Genomic DNA, 18,196 nt, shown 5'->3' with positions numbered 1-18,196 from the left:
TGCCTAAAATGATAGTTAATATTATAAACTACTTGGATTTTATTGTTTTATGTGAATTAAAGGCATTTTTGTTGTAAAACCACCTGGCTGTATTTGTAATGTTCTTTTCTAGTGTTTAGTTTGTGGCTTATAGGAACTGGGTGATATTTCTTTCTGTAAGTTTTCAACAGATGTTACCTTGGCTTACTATAAATATTGATTATTATTAGATTGAGTGAAAATAATTATTCCTAAAATTTTTCCTGTATGACTCTCTTTGGGAGTGTATAAAACAATTTTTAGAAGCCTTTGGCCCACAAAGAAATGGCAGTGGGCAATCTTATTTAAGGTCTATGGTTATGAAAACTCAGTAAGACTCTTATCATTTGGTTGTTCTTGACTTTGGTTATGTATCAGAATTACCATTGAGGCTTTACAAAGAAATAGATGCCTGTACCCACCCCAAACTTGGTGGTTCTGCAGAGCCTGGGTTGAGACCCATTGCTGAAGTTTGTTGCTCCCCCTACTTAAAAGTCATCAAGATGGATAAAGCTACTTTAGAAAGTATTTCTTCTTCTCTTTGTGGAATGAATTGAGATAGTGTCCACTTGAAAATATATGGGAAAAAGTATTAGTGTATCTTTTCAGCTACAACATCTAGCAGTTATCCCTGTTTTTTCTGATGTTTATGTGAAAATTTCCACATACACACAGAATAACTGAATTGGTAAACAGTGACTCACTGTACACCCAGCCCGGTCCTGCTGCCAGCCTTTGACCCCCCTCGTTTATCATAGACTCCTGGCTTCACGTCCTTCCGTCTGTCCATCCATGCATGTGTCTCACCCGGCTCTCTTTGGTGTTTTGTGCATATCGTTAACTTGGGTTTAGTTTTTTGTCTTTCATGTAAAATTTATGTATGATGCAATGTATATATTTTAAGTTTACCATCCCATAAGTGTTGAGAAAGGGAACCTGTGTAACCTAAACCTTTAATATTACTCTCTTATGCCCTTTCTGGGTCCGTGGCTTCCCCTACTGTCCAGAGACAATCGCTGATCTAATCTTTCTCCACCGCTGATTAGTTTTGATTGTTCTAGAACTTCATGTGAATGGAATCATGCAGTCATGTGTGCTTTTTTATGTCTGGCTTCTTCTACTCTGCATAATGCTTTTGATTTTCTTTTTTTTGTGTGTATCAGTAGTTCATTCTGTATATTTTAAAAAGTTTTATACTTCCTTTAGCCTTCCAGTATAATAAATTAAAACAATGTTTCCCAGAGTGTTTTCCATGAAACAATAGCTCTAAAAGATGCTCTAAGAAAAGCTAATTACATAGAAAAATCCAGAGTATATATTTTATTCATTACATTTGATGACTTTTTTTGTCTTTTGTTCTTTTAAAAATCGTGTGGTTAACAAAGCAAAGCGTAATTGTTCTTTATGTAGATCACAACTGAATGGGATTTTGGGGGACATTTTTTGACATTAAGTAAAAGTTTCTATTTTTAGTGTGGCATGTGTGCTTTTTATTATTAGAATATATTTACAGATAGATTTATATATATTAAATTCAATCTTTTAGATATGTATATTTTAACATCATTTGTATTGTAGCTAACTGTGAGGAAAATACAGGTTAGAATAGATGTTCCTTAAATGCACAGTTTTCATTTCTTTGAAGTTTTCTTTTAGTTTGCTTGATTACTTTCTTTCACATTCAGGCACCCTCGTGTGGGTTCTTACTGTTGTCAAGGTGGATTTCTTCATAGTTTGTTTCTGAGAAATAGTGGCTTCTAATAACTTGCACTTTCCCCTGGGATAAACTATCCTTACTTTCATTTGCAATCACATTTAGAACCTCCTGGGCCTACTGGTAAGGAAAGAAAACTCCCTCCCAGGTAGTAAGCTTTTGTGTCTCCCTTTGGGGTCATGTACCACAAAAGACCAGCCTTAGGTTGGGATGGATTATAGTCTTTCAAGTTAACATTTCTTATTAACATCCAGAATCTACCCTGGCCGGCCTTCTCTTCTCCCAGGCATGCCATAATTCGCAGTGTGCTTGGGCAGTTTGTGTTCTGTTTTCTGTCTGTAAACTTGGAACCCTGCAGTGGTGAGAAGGAGAGCAGACAAACACGGAAGCTAATGTCCATGCTGTCTTTCAGCTGGTGGTGCTAATTATTCTTGGTTGTTTTCATGGCCTCCAGCGACTTCATCCTGCATTTTGTTGTAAGGTGTTTTAATTTATGCTCCTGAGAATAAAACTTGAGGTGTGCTTAGCGATGCTTCTTGTCTACTTCCTAGAGACTATTGAAGAAGCTCTTCATCCTGAAGAGGAGATTATATGACCAGTGTTTCCAGTATATTGAGTTTAAAATTAAGAATTTTGGGTTGGGTGCTGTGGCTCATGCCTGTAATCCTAACACTTTGAGAGGCCGAGGCAGAAGGATTGCTTGAGGCCAGGAGTTCAGGACCAACTTGGGCAACATAAGAGACCTTGTCTCTATAAAAAAATAAAAAAAATTAACAAGCATGGTGGAGTGCGCCTGTAGTCCCAGCTACTTGGGTGGGTGGCTGAGGCAGGAGGATTGCTTGAGCCCAGGAGTTTGAGGCTGCAGTGAGCTATAATGATACCATTGTACTCTGGCCTGGGTGATGGCCTGTCTAAAAAAAAAAAAAAAAAAAGAAAAATTGTTTTTGCTTTCTTTTTATATTTGTAAAATTTTTAGCATGCAAACTTTCTATAAAGGGCTGCATAGTAAATATTTTGGGCTTTGTGGACCATATGGTCTCACTCATAACCATGGGACCCTGTTATAGTTGTAGTGTGAAAGCAGCTTCAGACAACATTAAACCAAAGGGCTTGGCTATATGCCAGTAAAACTTTATTTATGGACACCAAAATGTGAAGTTCACATGTTTACAAGTCATGAAATATTATGTTTCTTCTGATTATTTTTCAGTCATTTAAAAAGATAAAATCCTTTCTTTGCTTTTGGACCATACATGAATAGTCTGCGGGCTGGATTTGGCCCCTGGGCTACGTGTAGGGCAGAGTCTGACATTTAGAGTCAACACTTGTGTTGTCACCTGTCTGTGTTCTTGGCCAGGACCTATTCTGTGAGCTACAGTTTCTACCTTGGTAAGCTGGAGATGACAAAGGCCTGCCTCCTTGCAAAGCCATTTGTAAAGATGTGAAAGGATAATGTACAGTTGTTGGGCCAGAGGCTTTGCCTAGTACATGTTAGTTTATTTTTACTTTCCATTAGCTGCCTCCTTTTTTTTTTTCCTACTAATATCCTACTTTTTTGTGTATGATTATGAATTAAATGTATTTCATTTCTCAAACTTCTGAATTCTTTGTTCTCACACTTCCCATGTTATTAAATTGAAATAAGAGGCTAAATGAGACTTATTTAAGTTTATATTTAGTTTCTCAGATCAGGATAAATGCTCATCTGCTGCAGAACAGGACCCTGCCCTTGTTTCACTTAGGATGCATTTCCCAGTCCTTTCCTGGATGCAGGCCATGCCCCACTGCAGCCCTTGGGACCCTGATCCCTACTGTTACACGATTCCTCTTGACTATCTTCCAACTGTCTGTCCTCCCTGGACCTGCATTCTTCTCTTTCCAAAGGCTGATTTGTATTGATTAGTTAGATGTGTGCGATAGGTTTTTTTCTAAAGTGTCTCAGAGCCATAGACGTTACCTTTTTACTTTTGTATAAAAGTGCTCTGAGTGTGCTGGATGTTATAATAAATATATATTTGTTGATTTTCATTGAAACTGGAGTGTAATTTTAATGAGAACCGTTTAAAATTTTTTTATTTAAAAATTATCACATAGTAAACTTCATTCCTTTCCGTTGACCAGTTTAATAAATTTTAACACATGTATAGATTTATGTAAACTCCACCATAATCAGGACTGGAAACAGTTTCATCACCTCAAAAAACTCCCTTATGTTGCACCTTTGAATCACACATTCCCTGACTCTAGCCCCTGCCAAACACTGATCTGTTCTCTCTCAGTTTAGTTTTTTCTTTTTGAGAATGCCGTATAAGTGGAATCATACATTATGTAACATTTTGAATCTGGCTTCATTTACTCACAAATTATATCTTTGAGATTCATCCATGTTGTTTTGTGTATTAGTAATTCTTTTTATTGCTGAATAGTATTCCATCATTTGAGTGTACTACAGAGTGTTTATCCATTCACCTATTGAAGGCCATTGGTTGTTTCTATTTTTTGGCAGTTACAATAATCCTGCTATGCATGTTCCTGTACAGGTTTTACGTGGATATAGTTTCCATTTTCCTAGGATAAATACCTAGTAGTGTGATTGCTGGGTCACGTGATAAGTGTATGTTTCACTTTATAGGAAATTGTCAAACTATTTTCCAAAGTGGCTTTATTATTTTGCATTCCCACCAGTAATGTATGACAGTTTCTGTCCTATATCTTTTTTTTTTTTTTTTTGAGACAGAGTCTCACTCTGTTGCCCGGGCTAGAGTGAGTGCCGTGGCATCAGCCTTGCTCACAGCAACCTCAAACTCCTGGGCTCAAGCGATCCTCCTGTCTCAGCCTCCCGAGTAGCTGGGACTACAGGCATGCACCACCATGCCCGGCTAATTTTTTCTATATATATTTTTAGCTGTCCATATAATTTCTTTCTATTTTTAGTAGAGATGGGGTCTCGCTCTTGCTCAGGCTGGTCTCGAACTCCTGAGCTCAAACGATCCGCCCACCTCGGCCTCCCAGAGAGCTAGGATTACAGGCGTGAGCCACCGCGCCCGGCTGTCCTATATCTTTGTCAGCACTTAGTATTATCAGTATTTTTTATTTTTGTCAGTCTAATAAATCTGCAGTGGGATCTTATTGTGGTTTTAATTTGCATTTCCTTAATGGCTAATGATGTTGAATATCTTTTCATGTTCTTATTTGCCACCCTTGTATCCTCTGCGGTGACATTTCTGTTTAAATCTTTTGCACAGAAAAAGCTGTATCATGGAACTAGTTAAATAGCCAAGGAGAAGTTAGTTAAAGCTCTGTTCTGTGTATAACCCTAGGGGATTCCTGTGCTAAGGTCATGAGGTTGGCTGAACACGTGACACCTGGTGCTGGACAGATGAGATAGCAGCTTATTAGTCATATATACTCACAGCCTGGTGGGTAGAGGGCACCAAATGCCACAGAGCCATATAGGGGCTGCTCTTGGGAGCAGAGTGTACCACCAGGGGCCATAGAGGCAAACTGTGTAGGAACAGGAGGGTGAGGTGACGCTGGCTCCTATGGGAAGATGTGATTGGCTCATTTGGATAACTCTGTGGCCTGGCAGAGACCTGAAGCTCCCTACTCAGGGATGAGCAGGACTGTGCCTGGTCCCTGTGATGAGGAGGGTTGTTTGGCTTCAGAACTTTATCCATGGGAGTAGAGTGGGTGGGAGAACTTGTGGCTAGGCCATTTGAGGCCCTCTTTTTTTTTTCTGAGACAGAGTCATGTTTTGTTGCCTGGGCTAGAGTGCTGTGGCTTCAGCCTAGCTCATAGCAACCTCAAATGTCTGAGCTCAAATGATCCTCCTGTCTCAGCCTCTCAGCAGGCACTCAACACCACACTTGGCTAATTTTTTGTTTCTATTTTTAGTTACCCGGCTAATTTTTTCTATTTTTAGTAGAGATGGGGTCTTGTTCTTGCTCAGGCTGGTCTCGAACTCCTGACCTCAAGTGATCCTCCTTCCTTGGCCTCCCAGAGTGCTGGGATTGCAGGCATGAGCCACCCTGCCCAGCTGAGGCCCTCTTGATTTTACCAGGCAGCATAATAATATTAAGCCTTAATTTCAGGCCACACACTGTATTTTTCTGTCTTCCTTTCTCTGGCACTTTTTAAGATTTTTTTGTCTTTAGTTTTTAGCAGTTTGATTATGATGTATCTGAGCATGGCTTTCTTTGGATTTATCTTGTTTGAGGTTTGCCCAGATTTTTCAGGTTTATATCTTTTGCCAAACTTAGGAAGTTTTCAGCTAGTAGTTCTTCAAATATATTTTTTTACCATCATACCTTTTCTCTCTTCTTTTGTTACGTTTTCCCAGTGCCCTGAGACTGTTTTCATTTTCAGTCTCTTTTCTCTCTGTTGTTTGGTTCTTCAGGCTCACTGGCTCCTTTCTCTGTCATCTCCATTCTGTTATTGAGTCTAGCCAGTCATTAAGATTTTTGTTACTGTATTTTTCTGTTCTAAAATTTCCATTTGATTCTTCTTTATATATCTTTTGTATCTTTGCTGTGACTTTCTATTTTCCCATTTATTTCAAGAATGTTTACATTTGACTGAATAATTTTATAATAGGTAGCTTAAAACCTTTGTCAAAAAATTTCAGCATCTGTCATTTCACCCTTATCTGTTGATTGTGTTTTCCCATGCAAGTTGAGGTTGTCTGGTTCTTCCTATATTGTATTGTTTCCTGGTTATTTTAATGATTATGTTCTGAGACTGGACCTTGTTTGACTCCTATAGCAGCAATCGACCTGGTTATATTTAGGTCACAGGCTGTAGCCCTACATCTTTGGGCTGTGGTCCTGATGCCAGCTCTGTCCTCTTGTCCCCAGAGTGTGAGTTGGCTCTACCGTGGTATGCATTAAGTGTAGGGCTGGGCAGAGGGCCATCTGCTAGCTCAGCCCTATGCTGGTTAGGATCACATCTAAGCATGTCCAGACTGAGGGAAACCCAGTAGCTGATAAGCAACTTGTTGAGGTCAGTTTCTGGAGTTCCTCTTTCTCAGCTGTCTCCCTGGTTTTGGTCCTCTGGTTCTCTGGGCCTTCTGGTTTTGGTTCTCTGGCCAGAAACCACCTTTTTCATCAGTTTGCTATACCTGGGCCTCAGTGGTGGGAGCACAGAGAAAGAGAAAACCAATAACGAAGGACTTAGCTCACCAACTGGAGAAGACAGTTCCCTTCTAAGTTTCAGTTCCTGAAGATTCCCTGGCCTGCCTTGCCTCCCACCATAATGGATTTTATGGGTCCTGGAGCAAGAGGACAGAGAAAAGAAAAGGCAAACATAAGGCAGGGCCGGGCTCACGCCTGTAATCCTAGCACTCTGGGAGGCCGAGGCGGGTGGATCGCTCGAGGTCAGGAGTTCGAGACCAGCCTCAGCAAGAGTGAGACCCCCGTCTCTACTAAAAATAGAAAGAAATGATTTGGACAGGTAAAAATCTATATAGAAAAAAAATTAGCCGGGCATGGTGGCACATGCCTGTAGTCCCAGCTACTCGGAAGACTGAGGCAATAGTTTTGCTTAAGCCCAGGAGTTTGAGGTTGCTGTGAGCTAGGCTGATGCCACAGCACTCACTCTAGCCGGTACAACAAAGCGAGAGTCTGTCTCAAAAAACAAAACAAAACAAAACAAAAAACCGTAAGGCAGATTTCCGCACAGGGTCTGTGTTGCTGAGGCTGGTCTCGAACTCCTGGCCTCAAGTGATCCTCCCACTTGGGCCTCCCAAAGTGATGGAATTACAAGCATGAGTCACTGTGCCTGGCCCAGCACTGTGTTTTTCCGTTGTACCCATGGTTCCTTGGACTGCTGCATGGTTTCTGTCCTCCACATCTTATTAATCATGAACCACCCGCACAAGTGCCTCCTGGGCCTGGGCAAGAGCTAAAGGGGGAAGTAGACCCTGAGGGGAATGGGGGACCTTCCCTATAACTCATTTGCACATCAGGGCCTGCCCTCCTGTAGCAGTGCCTGAAGATATGTGCCTCTAGCCCCATGTTTCTACCATATATGGCATTATTTAGTCATTGAACAGATCACTGAGTGCTGTTACCTGGCACACGTTGTACTAGGCACTTGGGATAGATCAGAAAACAAAACCAGATGAAAAAGCAAAACAAAATCCTGTCTTAGAGTTTATATTCTGGCACTCTAATATTTGCCAATTTGGTGGGTATAAGGTAATAATTCATTGTTTTATGTTTTTCTAAACATGACTTTGAGTATTTCTTCATAGCATTTGCCATTTGGGTTCCTTGCTAGTGATTTCCCTTCTTTTCTATTAGATGTTTGATATTTTTCTGATGGAGTGTAGGAGTTTCTTGCATGTTTATCTCTTGTTGGTTTTAGATATTGTGATAATATACACTTGGTCTCTGTCCATGGTTTGTGACACAGGGCTCCAGAAATGCTCATAATTTCCTGAGTGTTGGGGTGATAGGAGCATCTTTTGTTACATTCGATTGTAATCCCCTGCCTAACATGAGGGATTCTAAAACCCTTGGAATCCCCAAAGTGATGACTGGTGGCTGGAGTCCCTAGATGGCTTCATGGTGGGGGGTGGTCACCTGAAAGACCAAGGCATGGTTAGAGGGTTGTGACGTCTAGCCCCGCCCCAGACCTCGGGATGAGAGAGGGGCTGGAGGTTGAGCCAATCACCAATGACTAATGATTAAATCAATCATGCCCACATAACGAAGCTTCCATAAAAACCCTAAATGATGAGTTCTGGGAACCTCCAGATTGGTGAACGCTTGCACATGCTGGGATGGTGGCACACCCGAACTCCAGAGGGACAGAAGCGCCTGTGCTTGGGACCCCTCCAAACCTTGTCCGTGTAGCCCTTCATCTGGCTGTTTATTTGTATCCTTTATAATGTCCTTTCTAATAAACTGATAAGAGCAGAGTGTTTCCCTGAGTTAGCCCTTATAGCAAATTATATTAGAACTTGAGTAACCTGAGAAGGGAGTTGTGGGAACCTCCCATTTGTAACCAAGTCAGACAGAAGCTGTGAGTTACCTGGGGACCTGCTACAGATGTACCTCAGAGATAATGTGGGCTCAGTTCCAGACCCCCGCAGTAAAGCAAATACCACAACAAAGCAAGTATCGCAATAACAAGAGTCATACAAATTTTTTGGTTTCCTGGTGCATGTAAAAGTTATGTTTACATTATACTGTGTAGTCTCTTAAGTGTACAGTAGCATTATGTCTAAAAAAAATGTACATACCGGCCGGGCGCGGTGGCTCACGCCTGTAATCCTAGCACTCTGGGAGGCCGAGGTGGGCGGATCGTTTGAGCTCAGGAGTTCGAGACCAGCCTGAGCAAGAGCGAGACCCCATCTCTACTAAAAAAATAGAAAGAAATTATATGGACAGCTAAAAATATATATAGAAAAAATTAGCCGGGCATGGTGGTGCATGCCTGTAGTCCCAGCTACCCGGGAGGCTGAGGCAGTAGGATCGCTTGAGCTCAGGAGTTTGAGGTTGCTGTGAGCTAGGCTGACGCCACGGCACTCACTCTAGCCTGGGCAACAGAGTGAGACTCTGTCTCAAAAAGAAAAAAAAAAAAAAATGTACATACCTTAATTAAATACTTTATTGCTAAAAAATGCTAACAATCATCTGAGCCCTCATGGAGTTGTCACTTTTTTGCTGGTGGGGGAGCTCACCTTGAGGTTGATGGCTGGTGAGTGATCAGGGTGGCAGTCCCTGAAGGTTGGGTGGCTGTGGCAGTTACTTACAAATAAGACATGTTGACTCAAATAAATGAGTGAGGCATCAATCTCAATCAGTGTAGGTTTATTAAGCCAAGATTTTGAGGATGTGCCTGGGAAAAACATGAACTGCAGATAAGCTGTGGCTGTTTGTCTGAAGGCGAAGTTAGAACCTTCAGCGTTTTAAAAAGGCACATGGAGAAGGAGAAAGGCAGCGGGGAGGAGGGGTTGATGAGGTAATGTTTACATTCTTGTGAGGCCCAAGAAATCAACATTTTACATAAAATAAGGGAGTGAAGGAAGTATCAGTTATGTAGATGTCTCTGGGTAGGTGGAATAATGTCTGATTTTGTCTTGTCTACAGTTCTGTTACTTGTAAGATAAGCTTGTAATTCATTATTAGTGTGGAATCCAACAGGCTTTAGTTTTAGGTGCTAGGTATAATTTGTGTGTCCTTGCTTAGAGGAAGTTAGCAAGGAATTTTCTTAATGAATGATCTGTGGGGCCAGTTCTTCACAGGGGCCTGAGGCTTTTTTTTTTTTTTTTTTACCTTCTCTTTTGCACAAGGCTTTAAAGGGGTGGCCCTGAGACTTTGATTTTCTTTTCACAGACAACAGTGAAGTCTACTCTTCCTTTCATAATGCAGAAGTTGTCTCTTCCACAGTGATGGACTCTTCATTTCATGAAAGATTTCTCTGTAGCATGTGATGCTTTTTGATAGTGTTTTACCCATAGTAGAACTTCTTTCAAAATTGTAAGCAGTCCTCTCAAACCCTGCTGCTGTTTTCTCAGCTAAGTTTAGGGGATATTCTAAATCCTTTGTTGTCATTTCAAGTTTTCACAGCATCTTCACCAAGAGTAGATTCCATTGCAAGAAACCACTTTTTGCTCATCCATAAGAAGAAACAACTCTTAATTGATTCGAGTTTTATTATGAGATTGTAGCAATTCAGACACATCTTCAGGCTCCACTCCTAATTCTAGTTCTCTTGCTATTTCCACCACATCTGCAGTTACTTCCTCTACTGAAGTCTTGAACCCCTCAAAGTCATCCACTGCAATCAACTTCTTCCATACTCCTTAATGCTTATATTTTGAGATCCTCCCATGAATCATGAATGCTGTCAGTGGCATCTAGAATGGTGAATCTTTTACAGAAGGTTTTCAATTTAATTTGCCCAGATCTCTCAGAGGAATCACTACTTATGGCAGCTTATACCCTTATGAAATGTATTTCTTAAACAATAAGACTTGAAAATCAAAATGACTCCTTCATCCATGGGCTACAGAATGGATGTTGTGTTAGCAGGCATGAAAGGAACATTAATCTCCTTGTACATTTCCATCAGAGCTCTTGGGTGATGGCCACCAAGAGCACATTGTCAATGAACAGTAATATTTCGAAAGGAATCTTTTTTTCTGAATAGTAGATCTCAACAGTGGGGTTAAAATATTCAATAAACCATGCTGTAAACAGATGTTCTGTCATTTAGGCTTTGTTCTATTTATAGAGCACAGGCAGAGTAGATGTAGCATCATTCTCAAGGGCTCTAGGATTTTTGGAATAGTAAAGGAGCATTGGCTTCAATTTCAAGTTACCAGCTATAGTAGCCCTAACAAGAGAGTCAGCCTGTCCTTTGTAGCTTTGAAACCAGGCATTGACTTCTCTCTAGCTGTGAAAGTCCTAGATGGCATCTTTTCCCAGTAGAAGTCTGTTTCATCTACATTGAAAATCTTGTTTTGTGTAGTCACCTTCAATTTTAATGGTCTTAGATCTTCTGGATAACTTGCTGCAGCTTCTACATCAGTACTTGCTGCTTCCTGTTGTGCTTTTATGTTACAGAGATAGCTTCTTTTCTTAAACCTCTTAAGCCAATCTCTGCTAGCTTTAAACTTTCCTCCTACAGCTTTCTCACCTCTCTCAGCCTTTATTGAATTGAAGAGGGTTCGGGCTTTTCTTTGGATTAGGTTTTGGCTTAAGAGGGAATGTTGTGGCTGGTTTGATCTTTTATACAGACTACTCAGAGTTGCTCCATGTCAGCAGTAAGGTTGTTTTGATTTCTTATCATTCGTGTGTTCACTGGAGTAGCACTTTTAATTTCCTTCAAGAACTTTTCCTTTGCATTCAGTACTTGGCTAACTGTTTGGTATAGGAGGCCTCGGCTTTCAGCCTATCTGGGCTTTCGACAGGCCTTCCTCACTTAGCTTAATCATTTCTAGCTTTTGAGTAATATGTGACTCTTCTTTTCACTTGAACACTTAGAGGCCACTTAAGGGTTATTAATTGGCCTAATTTCAATGTTGTTGTGTCTTAGGTAATAGAGAGGCCCAAGGAGAGGGAGAGAGATGGGGAAATGGCCAGTTGGTGGAGTAGTCAGAACACACACAACATTTATTGATTAAGTTCACTGTATTCTATGGGCATGGTTCGTGGTGCTCCAAAACAATTCCAGTAGTAACATCAAAGATCATTGATCACAGATTACCATAACAGATATAATAAAAACAATAATAAAAGTTTGACGTATTGTGAGAATTACCAAAATGTGACACAGAGACACAAAATAAACACCTGTATGATTATTTCACTGTGAAATAAGCATCAATGGGTAAATGAGGCTGATAGACTTGCTCGACACAAGGTTGCCACAAACCTTGAATGTATAAAAACCGCAATCATCTGTGAAATGCAAGATACAAGTACGGGTATACCTATACTTGTGATTGGCTTTAAAGTAGGGACAGTCTTGTGGGACTGAGCCCTTAACCTGTGGGGTCTGGGCTGATTCTAGGTGGTTAGTATCAGAATTGAATTGAATTGTTGGACACATAGTTGTTGTCGCAGAGAACTGGAGAATTGCTTGGTGTGAAAATCCATACATTAGGTGTCAGAAGTGTTGTGAGTAGAGGAATAGTTTCCTTAGAGATTTTTAGATACTCCTTATTGTTTCTAATCTGAATGGGATGTAATTTCTTTCACAGATTTTTAGGTGTATATATTTTAAATTATGTCATTTAGGCAGTTATTTACTAATGATAGGATGTGTTTGTACTTCAAGTTTAAGGTTAGTTCTTTCCTCTTCACTTGCTATGTAAGGAGTTTTATGGCTGTTGTTCTTGACTAAAACTTTAAATTGTTAATGGCCTAAAGTCATTTTTCTTACTTTTCCTTTCTATCAATGCTCCTGAATTATGCTGTGTCAGTGGTAATGACCCTGTGTAGAGTAGTTCTCAGTTGGCAGTGGAGTAGGATGTTGCACACAGTTAAACAATGATTTTTGAATCTTACCCCCATTCCATGTCTTCCCCTTTCCTGTGGACATACAATCAATTGAGCTTCATTGGATAAAAGCAATTAGTGTGAAATTCAAGTGGGTAAATATCAAAAACCAAATTTCTCAGTTGTGAAATCTAGTAGGAAATTAATGGAATATCATTTTGGAAGACTCATGCTTTAAAGAATTTGAGTGATATATTGGTTTCTTTATTAAAAGGGTCATTGACTACTAAATAAATCACATTGGATCTCTTATAGTTGTGGTTCATATCTTATATTTTTAAAATCATCAAACATTCAGTTAATGATGTCTGTTGTAATTTTTCATTTCTGGGGGGACATTTGCAAAGAAACTGACAAGTGGCTGTTGCATTTTGAAAAGCAATTACAGATTTAAAAATTTTTGATTCTCCAGATGATGTTGTTGATGCTCAAAGTGGATCAAAGAAAGAAGATCTGAATGACAAAGAGAAAAAGGATGAAGAAGATGCTCCTGCGCCTGCTTACAGGGCCAAATCAATCCTGGAGAGCTGGGTATGGGGCAAGCAGCCAGGTAATCTGAGTTTTGGTGCTTTGGAAAACTTGCTCTGACACTCCCACCCCTTTTCTAAATATCTTAGATAGACTTTTTTTTTTTTTTTTCATAAAATTTTCTAAAACTTAATTTAAAATTTTTTTACATTGTGGTAAAATACATATAACATAAAACTTGCCATTGTATTAATTTTTAAGTGTACAGTTCAGTGTCATTACATACATTCATATTGTTGCCCAGCCATCACCACCATCCATCTCTAGAACTTCTCTCTGTGTTGCTCAGGCTGGAATGCAGTGGCATAATTATAGCTCATTGCAGCCTCGAACTCCTGTGCTCAAGTGATCCTCCTGCCTCAGCTTCCCTAGTAGCTGGGACTACAGGTGTGAGCCACTGCACCTGGCTCATTTTCTCTGAAACTCTATGCCTACTAAATAGTAACTCCCCTCCTACTCCCAAGCAACCGCCTTTCTACTTTTGTTTCTATGAATTTGACTACTCAAGTTATTTCATGTAAGTGGAATCATACAGTATTTGTCCTTTTGTGACTGGCTTATTTCTCTTAGCATGTCTTCAGGGTTGTAGCGTATGTTAGAATTCCTTTCCTTTTTTAAGGCTGAATAAGAGTCCAATGTATTTTTTTTATGTGTATATATGTACACACACACACACACACACACACACACCACATTTTGTTTATCCATTCATTATGGGCACTTGGGTTGCTTCCACCTTTTGGGTATTGTGAATAATGCTGCTATGAACATGGGTTTACAAGTGTCTGAGTCCCTGCCTTTCTTTTTTACCCCCGAGACAGGGTTTTGCTCTGTCATCTAGTCTGGAGTGCAGTGGTGTAATCATAGGTCTCTGCAACCTTGAACTCTTGGGCTCAAGCAATCCTCCTGCGTCAGCCTCCTAAATAGCTGGGACTACAGGCATGCGCCACCAAGCCCAGATAATTTTTTTTTTTTGTGGATATGAGGTCTTGCTGTGTTGACCAGGCTGGTCTTGAACTCCTGTCTCAGCCTCCCAAAGTGTGGAGATTACAGGTGTGAGCCACCACTCCTGACCTTGATTCCCTGTTTTTAATTTGTGTGTGTGTGTGTATATCTATATCTATATGCATATATATATCTATATATATCTCTATCTAGGAGAATTGCTGGATAATATGGTAATTCTATGTTTAACTTTTTGAAGAACTGTCAAACTGTTTTCCACAGTGGTTGTAGCATTTTACATTTTTCCAGCAATGTGTAAAGGTTGCATTTTCTCTACACCCTCAATGACACTTATTTTCCTTTTTCTTTTTTGATAATACCTCCTAATGGATGTGAGGTGGTACAATATCTCATTGTTTTGATTTGTATTTCCCTAACGGTTAGTAATTTTCAGCATCTTTTCATGTGCTTATCGGCCATTTGTATATGTTCTTTGGAGAAATGTCTATTCAAGTCTTTTGCCTGTTTTTGAATTGGATTGGGTTTTTTGTTTTTATTTTTGTTTTTGAGTTGTAGGAGTTCTTTATTGTGGATGGACTTTTATAATTATCTGTTTCTTTTATCTATGCAAATAAAACTCAGTATTTTTATTCTTTGCTTCTTTATCTTATAATTTAGTTTTTTTAAATGCCTGATGTATTTTTGTTCTAATTTTTAAAATATACATGAAATGAATGAATATTTTCTTATAAAGATTCGTAAAGTTGGCCGGGCGCGGTGGCTCACGCCTGTAATCCTAGCACTCTGGGAGGCCGAGGTGGGCGGATCGTTTGAGCTCAGGAGTTCGAGACCAGCCTGAGCAAGAGCGAGACCCCATCTATACTAAAAATAGAAAGAAATTATATAGACAGCTAAAAATATATATAGAAAAAATTAGCCGGGCATGGTGGCACATGCCTGTAGTCCCAGCTACTCGGGAGGCTGAGACAGGAGGATCCCTTGAGCTCAGGAGTTTGAGGTTGCTGTGAGCTAGGCTGACGCCACGGCACTCACTCTAGCCTGGGCAACAGAGTGAGACTCTGTCTCAAAAAAAAAAAAAAAAAAAAAGATTCGTAAAGTAGAAATTCCTCTTGACTGCCCACCCCAATTGAAGTTTTCTTCTGAGAGTTAGCTGCTATTAGCAGTTTGGTGTGCATTTCAGACTTTTTTCTTTGCATAAACATACATTTAAATGTGTGTATATATACACACATTATATATATATATAAATAATTTGTATTTGGGATTAATAATAGTATCTGCCTCATAGGATCAGTAGAATAAGTCAGGCAAAGTGCTTATGCTGTCATTAGTATCTTGCATGCAGTATGTGCTATCAAGTGTTAGCTGTTATTTAGAAATTTGTTGGAATGTGTCTTGTATTTTCTTTTTTATTTTGATCAGTCTTGTGGAAGTTATCAATTTAATTGATTTTTTCCAAAGAGCCAGTTGATTTCATTGATTTTCTTTTCTGTTGTTTTTCTGTTTTTTATTGATTTTTGCTTTAATCTTTATTATTTCACTTTTTCTGCTTTCTTTGGGTTCTATCTGCTGCTCTCTCTCCTACTTTCTTAAGGGTAGAAGCTTAGATCATTGATTTTGGTTCTTTCGTCTTTTTTAATATGTGTTCAAAGCTATAAATTTCCCTCTAAGCATTGTTGAGCTGTATTGCACAAATTTGGAGATGTTTATTCATTTTCATCTTCATTCAGTTGAAAGTATTTTCTAATTTACCTTTTAATTTCTTCTTTGACTCATATTTTGGAAATATATTATTTAATTTCCAAATATTTGTGGATTTTCAAATGTGTCCTGTTAACGATTTCTAATTTAATTTAGTTGCAGTCAGAGAACATATTATGGGATTTCGGTTTTTAAAAATGTGTTGAGACTTGTCTTATGGCCAGGGTATAATCTGTTCTGTTGAATGTTTCATGTGTACTTGAAAAGAATGTGTATTTTTCTGCTCTGTGAAGCTTTATGAGATCAAGTTAGTTGATAGTGTTGTTCAAGTATTCTTGACTTGCAATAATTTTCTGCCCACTTGTACTGTTCACTATTGGGAGAGGAGTTGAACTAACATACAAGATTGGAATATCATGTCAGAGTGACATGAATCAGAGATCTTACCTAGTTACTTAGTAACTTTAAGGATATAGTAATATCCATACTTGTATGCACAGGCAAAGCAGGGACAGATAAGGGACAGTCAGTGCAGCTCCCCAGGTCTTGTCCTCTTTGTGTTGGATACCTCTGTCTGGCCCAGCGTAAGAGATGAGGCTTCTCAGTGAGGTGTGCATAGCGAGAGCGTTTAGGATGTGTGGTGTTTCCATTTTACAGCCAGATAGTTACAGACCTTATAGAACCTTTTTCAGGGAGCCATGTCCCATAAATCCATGGATTTTAGGTAAATTTACCAAAAGCAATCTAACGACATCTTGTTAAAAACATTTCATAGGTAAGGACTCCTCTTCTAGCAAATGCTAGTAGTTTATTTACCTAGAAGCCTGTCTCAACATTCCAGAGGTATCAGATCCAGGCACTGGTCTCCTTTCTTTCCATGGAGTATCTTCATTGTGATGGGGAGAATTGCAGAGCGGTCTAGCAGCTTAGCTCCTTCCTCTTCCTAGGAGTATTGAAATCTCTTGTGTTAATTGTGGATTTTTGCTTTCAGTCTGCAATTTTTCATCATGTACTTTAAAATTGTTATCAGGTGTATGCACTTTTAGGATTTTTATGTCATTTTGATGAATTTGACCCATTTTTTCTCTTGATTTTTTTTTTTTTTTTTTTGAGACAGTCTTATTCTGTTGCTTGGGCTAGAGTGCTGTGGCATCAGCCTAGCTCACAGCAACCTCAAATGCCTGGGCTCAAACGATCCTCCTGCCTCAACCTCCCGAGTAGCTGGGACTACAGGTGCATGCCACCATGCCTGGCTAATTTTTTTCTATTTTTGGTGGAGACAGGGTCTCACTCTTGCTCAGGCTTGTTTTGAACTCCTGACTTCAAGGGATCCTCCCACTTCAGCCTCCCAGAGTGCTAGGATTACAGACGTGAGCCACCACGCCCAGCCTGATTTTATTTTGGATTTGGTTTTATAATATGAAAATAATGGCTAGAGTTTTTCTGTCTAGAAAATGTGCCGCTGGTAAGTTTTGACGTTATAGTTTTGTCTTAACAACTTTTATATGATGTTCACAGAGAGGCAGTATACCATGGTGGCTAAGAGTGGTCTGTGTCACGTGCTGTACTCCTGTGTGACCTCGGGCCAGTTACTTAACCATTCTGTGCCTCAGTTTCCTCATCCATAAAATGGATGGACAGCACTACTCTGGTGGGTGTGAGGATTTCCTAATTTGTGTAACGTGTTCAAGACCATTTTTGGCACATCTCCTGCACTCAAGTATTCCCTATCATCATTATCCATTTTCTCAACCTTAAAACAAACCGTGGCCAACATATTGACAGGTAAGATGTTTTCTTGCCTTGTTTTCTAGATGTGAATGAACTGAAGGAATGTCTTTCTGTGCTGGTTAAAGAGCAGCAAGCTCTGGCCGTCCAGTCGGCCACCACCACCCTCTCGGCCCTGAGACTCAAGCAGAGGCTGGTGATCTTGGAACGCTACTTCATTGCCTTGAATAGGACTGTTTTTCAGGAGAATGTCAAAGTTAAGTGGAAAAGCAGCAGCATATCTCTGCCTCCTGTGGACAAAAAAAGGTAATGATAAAATGAAGAAAGAATCCTGATGTCAGTTAAATATAAAATTCAGGCTGTTTTGTTTAGGAAGATTTAAAGTTTTCCATGCAGTCTCTTTCTTCACCTTGTGAAATTTTATTCTTTGTCTTTTTGTATGTTTTGTATAATCTGGAGAATGGATTTGCCAATTTGCTCATATAGTAACAGGGCATGGCTGTGTAATCTGTGTTACTGTTTTAAAGACCCT

The 18,196-nt window shown here is 39.6% G+C and overlaps 1 protein-coding gene across 2 annotated transcripts in view; it reads left to right on the top strand.

Annotated features, from left to right (window-relative positions):
- HERC2 (HECT and RLD domain containing E3 ubiquitin protein ligase 2) overlaps positions 1 to 18,196 on the top strand; it is a 173,742-nt gene that overhangs the window by 11,423 nt on the left and 144,123 nt on the right. For both annotated transcript variants that reach the window (XM_069466707.1, XM_069466708.1), the window contains 2 exons: positions 13,154 to 13,291; positions 17,751 to 17,970. In XM_069466707.1, coding sequence (XP_069322808.1) covers positions 13,154 to 13,291; positions 17,751 to 17,970 — 358 coding nt within the window. The remainder of the gene's footprint in view (positions 1 to 13,153; positions 13,292 to 17,750; positions 17,971 to 18,196) is intronic.

The sequence above is a fragment of the Eulemur rufifrons genome, chromosome 3 (genome assembly GCF_041146395.1).
Source record: "Eulemur rufifrons isolate Redbay chromosome 3, OSU_ERuf_1, whole genome shotgun sequence".
NCBI lineage: Eukaryota > Metazoa > Chordata > Mammalia > Primates > Lemuridae > Eulemur > Eulemur rufifrons.
This window is presented reverse-complemented; position numbering and strand designations above follow the sequence as displayed.